General features: G+C 58.0%; 2 protein-coding genes across 2 annotated transcripts; both read right to left on the bottom strand.

Annotated features, from left to right (window-relative positions):
• Positions 1-55: 55 nt before the first annotated feature.
• fap1-8 (L-pipecolate oxidase) lies at positions 56-1435 on the bottom strand (the record flags this gene model as incomplete). The annotated part of the gene is made up of 3 exons (XM_037318881.1): positions 56-302; positions 349-571; positions 616-1435. 3 exons carry the CDS (start codon positions 1433-1435, stop codon positions 56-58), a joined length of 1290 nt encoding a protein of 429 aa, XP_037183960.1.
• Positions 1436-4575: 3140 nt separating this feature from the next.
• CGCA056_v003625 (uncharacterized protein) lies at positions 4576-5681 on the bottom strand (the record flags this gene model as incomplete). Its single annotated transcript, XM_037318882.1, has 3 exons — positions 4576-4756; positions 4808-5308; positions 5362-5681. 3 exons carry the CDS (start codon positions 5679-5681, stop codon positions 4576-4578), a joined length of 1002 nt encoding a protein of 333 aa, XP_037183961.1.
• Between the last annotated feature and the right edge of the window lie 512 nt (positions 5682-6193).

Below are 6193 nucleotides of genomic sequence, written 5' to 3' on the forward strand. Positions count from 1 at the left end.
GTATTGCTCAAATGACCGCCTTCGCTTCCCGCCTACTGCAGCACGCCTGCTGCGCCTACTGCATCTCCTCCAGCGCGCCGTTGACGTGGTATGTGGTGTTGGCAGCGTCGGGGTTCGTGCGGTCCCACGCCCACATCTGCTTTTCCTGCTGCGAGAGCTTGCCCTCCAGCATGGCAACCACCTTTTTGCCAATGACGGGCAGGAACTTCCAGCCGTGGAACGAGCCGCCCGTGGCGAAGTAGAGGTTGTCGCAGCGGGGGTGCTCACTGATGAAGAAGTCGTGGTTGGGGGTGTACGAGTCCCTGGCGGCATCAGCAGACGTTCACGACTGTCTCAGACAAGACTTACCAGCAGAAACGGTACTCTTCAATCTCACAGCTCTCGAGCTCCTTGCCGCACAGGCCAACCAGGGTCTCACGACAGAGCTTCTTGATGTCGTTCTGGTCAATGTCGTCAACCCATCGGGTCAGGTTCGCGTCGGTTGGGACGAGAATTTCCCTGTCCTTCTCAAGTGTCCAGCACCCGTCGCGGTTGAACTTGAGCAGGCCGTCCTTGTACGACACCAGCTCGCCTGATGATTCAGCCACGGCCCTCTTTCATGATGAACGTACTTACCCATCACATCATTCACTCGGTTCTTCCAGACGGGGACGGGGCCGGCGTCGAAACGCTCCTTGAGCTCCCCGTCGATGCGCACGGTGAAGCTGATGGCGCCGGTGGCCTTGAGTCTCTCGCCTGCGTGGAGCTCCTTCCTCTCGGGGGCGCTCTTCTCGAGCAAGATGGCAGTTCGCGCGCCGGTGCACAGCACCACCTTGCCCCTGAGCTCCTGAGTGGTGCCGTCCTGCAGCAAGACGTTGACGCCGGCGCAGTGGCCGGACTCGTCAAATGTGAGGTTCTGCACGTCCCCCACGACGAGGTCGACTCTCGGGTGGCTAAATGCCTCCCGACGGGTCGCCTCCAAGGCAAGCGCGGCATCGACGTAGCCAAAGTCAGGGTTGTACATCACCTTGTCCGAGGTCCCAAAGTCGGCGTTGGCAAAGACGGGCGTCTGCTTGCGCACCTCGTCAACCGTCATCCACCGAGACTTGGTGGGATATCCGAGCTGCTTGTATGCCTGCAGGCTCTGCTGGTTGAAGTCGTCCGGCTGGCACCGGTACATGCCCACACGGTGGAAGAACTCTTTGAAAAAGGGGTCCTCGAGCCACATGTCCATGGCAGCCCGCGCCATCTCGATGTGAACCGGGATGGCGTAGTCACTCCTGACAATCTTGGAGAGGTCGTGGGACGCCGAGGCAGGGTCCGCATGGGGATCACGGTCAACCACGACAATGTCGTAGTCCTTGTACGTGTTGCTGTACTGGAAAGCGAGGGCCGTAGAGGCGCCAAAGACGCCGGCACCGACAACGATGATGCGCTCTCTCGTCTTGACGGCCATGATTTACAACGATGTGTGAGTAGTGTGCCTTGTGTAAGTGAGAGCTACTGTGTAAGTGAGAGCTGCTTGGATATCGACAAAACTTTCCCATCTCAGGGGCAAGCCACGAACCTTTTATAGAAGAAACGTCAGCACCGCTCTCTTAATGGAACACTTCGACACGGAAAAGACAGGCAGAGGAGAAGGAACTCGATACGCACCGGTGTTGTACCCGTCGGCCATCGCCCGCAACCTCACCCCGTTCCTCGAGAAAGGTGCTTCAAACTTCCCCCTCGAGACGCCCAGCCGGCGGCAATGCAGGAAACCCCCATCCAAGACCAGCAGACCGGCATCTTCCATCCCCGGCAGGGACAGAATTCCATGTCGTCAGCTGGGTGGAATGATCTGACTTTGGCATCCTTGAAAATCCTTATCCCAGCGGTCGCGGCGCAAAAGGAAACTAAGGCGAGGGCCTGGCGGCTGCGACATGAACGGGCGGGAATAAACTAGCACACATCATAACGTATGGACCCGAGCCATGGTATTCGCCCCACCATTGTTTCGTTATTCCGCAGAAAGAGGAGGCAGGTGAAGCAGATACCCGGTATATGATCCGGTGTCTCTCTACCTCTGGCCAGAGGTCGTCAGCCAGGCCCCCCGCGGCTCGATATGAAGGCCTTCCGGGAGACAGATCTGCAAATCAACAGGTCCATTGTGTGTGCCTGCAAAGGTACGTTGGGCTCGTGGGAAAAGAGTTGTGACATGACGGTTGCCAGAGTGGGTGTGTAAGCTGAATGGTATGGCGAGCAAGGGGGGTTGTCGCTGTGTGGGTGTGGTTGGAAGGCACGATCTCAACCACGGCCGCCGTTCACCATGCCCATCGCCCCTCCTCTGGTCCAATGCAACTCGACAAGGAGGAAGCTCCGCGCGCCCTGATTGGGGCGCCCGAACGGTGTGCTCCCATTGGCGCCCCGCCTTTTTCCATGTCAATAGCGTTCTTTCCTCTGAGAACAGTCAGGGCACCGCATTTCACGTCCATCCGCACCGCACCTCCCCTTCGATCTAGTGCATGGTGTCTCGTCGCTAAAACGAACCCGGTAAACGTCCCCAAATCGCTAAGGCAGAATCATACCAAAATGGCCGTCCTCTTTTCTGCTTTCTCTTTCTTCCAATATTCTCTCTCCAGACGCCCCCAACGCGGCCCAGTCCAGCCCACTGAGAAAAAAGCGTAAGGAACTTTGGTATCCCTTCTCCCAGGACCCTGTTCACTGACACGCTAGCCAGCTTTCCCCTTCCCTCACCCGACATCACAACGCCGGGTGTCGACTCCGCCTGGGGTGCCGATATCATCGAAACTTACCCCGATGGGCAACCTTCAGCGATTCCCTCCCGCCCCGGTATTGTGCTCCTTATCCGGATCATGTCCACACGTGTGTGTCAGTCTCCTGGCCGTCGTTTCTTTTTCGGTCGTCCATCTTCACATTCTGATCTCGCGGCCAGAATCAGGTCCATGATGCGCCATCGATAGAATCTGCAATCCGCCATGCCTCGATATATCCAGATCGAGAACATCGCTGCTGAATCTCATGTCCTGCTTCTAGGTGTAACACGAGCGAAGCAGGAGATGTGCTCAGCCAAGAGGGGTTCAGTCGGGCTTCATGTCCGACTCCGTCGATTATGACATGGCACATGGGAAATGCGAAGCCCATCACATTTCCCGTTATTTCCCATCTGTGACCAGACCGGCTTAGCCACGCAGTACCACCTCAGCCATCCGCAAGGCCCAGGCGATGGGCCAAGCCCACGACTGGCATTTTATGCCACCCTCCAGCACCTCGTCGCCGCGTTAGCGTTGGCGCCAGAGAAGACGTACGTTTGCCCTTTTCCACACTCCTGCCGTATATTACGCCATGGCTATCCGTCTGGCTTCGTGTATGCCCGCAGGCGAGGCCGAAGAAAAAATCTCACGACGGCGGTACGCGACCAATCGCTTATAACAAAAGCGAATGCAGCAGACACCCTTCCAGGCGGCAGATGCGCCTCGCGTCAGCCAATTTGGGATCAGATCTTCCTTCCCACGCGGCGGTGCGTTACACATCGCCACGCCTACCTTACGCTCTGCGCAGCATGCCGTGTAAGACTGCACGAAACGGTGACAGGCATTCCCGGGGCAGGCAACCCTCTCCTACTCGACCAACCAGCCCCGGGGGATGCCCCGCCTTGCGGGAAACAAACGGTGAGGAGGCTGCGCCGCAGAGGACAGGAGAAGAGCCCGTTCGGCCTGCTTCCCGTGCTCTGCTCCCCTGTGCCCTTGCCGCAAACCGGGAGCACGCCCTCCTGATGCCATGTCGGTAGGTGAAGATCGGTCTCCCTGCATGACAGCCGAAGAGCAGCCTCGTTTTTAGCAGCCTAATCATCAGTCGATCTTGGAATCCAGGCCTGGCAGGAACCTTGGTGATGACTCTCGCGGACGAGTCAGCCCAGGCGGCTCGTCCGCTCCAACACCAACAAGAACAGGAATCAGACAAGACAAGAGTCTGTCCACCGGCGATGGCGTCTGCATGGGTTGGCCCATGTTTCACTGCCATCGCATAGACCTCGACGTTGCAGGCTCATGAGAGGCACAGTGATGAGCCCACGGGCACCGATTGGGCTGACTGAATCTCGGTCAATGTTGGCATTCACTCGGGGCATTTCACTCGGGGTTTGACCCATGAGATGCTGATGAGAATTCGTGTTGGAGCCAGCATACTGGTCTGATACTTTCGTCGCGCATAATAGCGCATATGACAACGGGTTGGATGCCCAACATCCAACCAACCAAAAATGGTCATCGCCATGACCTGATCCGCCCGCCGCGCCCTTTCGCTATTCCTTCCATCCCATTCAAAGACGGCCGACCATGCAGTCCATCACTTTAAAAGACCGTTCGTGATCCAGCCGCATGATAGTAGTACACCCAGTTTGCCAAGACTCCGTAGATCGTTTACCCGTTGTGCCATCAAAAGTCCACATACGCGCGCTATCACAAATCAGAGGAAACAAGAGAAAGTGCAAACCCACCGGGACGTTGTCTCGCTGCTGCTGCCCCCTCACCTCACTTTTTATGTCACCATCCCCAGACCATCCCGTAAACCTCCGCTGCTGCTACTACTGCAATGCTACCTCCGTGACGTGGGATAATAGGTCGTCGTTGTCACCGGGGGCTGGCTTTCGTTGGGGTCTTCGTGCTTTACGTTTAACTGATGCCTGACGAGCTGGTCCTTCCTCGCGAACCCCTCTTTGTTCGGACACCCTGGCAGATTGCACCTGTGAGGTTTGGAGTGCTTTTGCAGGTGTTGTCTGCATGCCAGTCAGCGATGATACTTCGAGTTGTGACGGACTCCGCCATACCTGAACATGCAGTTGCGTGTGAAATACCGCGGGCCTCCGTCCTCCTTCTTGCCCCCTTTCTGGCACGAACGCCATTCCGGGCAGATGTAGTGGCCCTTGCCCCTGTGCTTCAGCTGCTCCATGTCGATCTTGTCTGCGCGCGCAACCTCGTCGTCCATCGAGAGCCCGTCGTGCATGCCCGACATCTCGTAGTCGTCGCCGTCGTAGTCATCATCGTACCCTGGCGAGCCGGGGGTGAGCGACCGCCTGTCGCTTCGGGCGTGTTCGCTGCGTGTGGTGTCCCCGCGGGCGAGAGACGTCCCGACGGACGACTGTGATGCGGTCGCGGAGAACGGCCCCGTCGAGAACCCCGAGACGCCTGTGGAGATGGAGACGGACGACCTGGAGCAGGATTCTGGGGCCACGGGCTGCCGCGTGGGCTCGGGGTGAGCGTGTTCCTCGGCTTGCACCAGAATGTCTCGTATCTCCCGCTGGGCCTTGAGCACGGTTTCGCTGATTTGCCTGCCAAAAGTGTCAGTGTTGGGAAACCCATCCAAACGGATCCTCCAACCCACCTGAGTGTCTTGCGCTGCTTCGTTGCTACCTCGAGGATGCCCATTCCCTGCTTTCTTTCGCACAGCGCCTGATCCACCAGGTTGTAGCCCGTCGACTGCAGGTTCTGCTCGTCCGTGAGCAGCGCGATAAACTCTGCCACGCGGGCAAAGGCATGCACCGAGGCCTTGCCGTAGTATGCCAGGACGGTCTCATCTTCGTTTCTGTGTGGGATATCCCCCGGGTGCAGCTGGCAGGCTCTCTTGTATTGTCGAAAAGCTTCAGTCTCGGGGTCCAGTGGCTGGTCTGTCTGGAGCAGCGAGCGGATGTCGAGGGCCGCCATGGTGTATGAGAGTCCTGGGGAAACAAGACAGCATGCGAGTTCCCGGCGAACAGCTCAAGGTGGCGACCGCCGAGGTTATCAAAGCTCCTTCCACAACGGTCAAGTGCGAGGAAGCCAAGCTCAGACTGTGGCCTGTGTGGGTGTCAAGACCGTTGGAACGACGGATCAAGAAACAGTCGAGGAACGCCAAGTGGGTCGGGTCGAGATGGGAAAGCAAACGACGGGATGCGATTCAGGTTTGGGCGCACCAACAGCGAGAGGAACAGCAAATTGACGAGAGCGGAGGAGAACGCCGGTTTGGAAAAAAGGACTCAGTCCAAGGTCCAAGTCACAATTCAGCAAAAGAGTTGTAGGATTGCGGGCAGGGGGAGATGGACGGCGATTGATGGGGAGGCGGGTGGAGAGCGGGCCAAGTCAAGCGTTACGGGAAAAGAGGAAAGAGATAATCAGGTAATGATGGCGAGAGGTCAACCGTGACCAGAGCGCGCGCGGGGGGGAGGGGAGAGCGGCGA

The sequence above is a fragment of the Colletotrichum aenigma genome, assembly GCF_013390185.1.
Source record: "Colletotrichum aenigma strain Cg56 chromosome Unknown KSG_Cg56_contig02, whole genome shotgun sequence".
Lineage (NCBI taxonomy): Eukaryota > Fungi > Ascomycota > Sordariomycetes > Glomerellales > Glomerellaceae > Colletotrichum > Colletotrichum aenigma.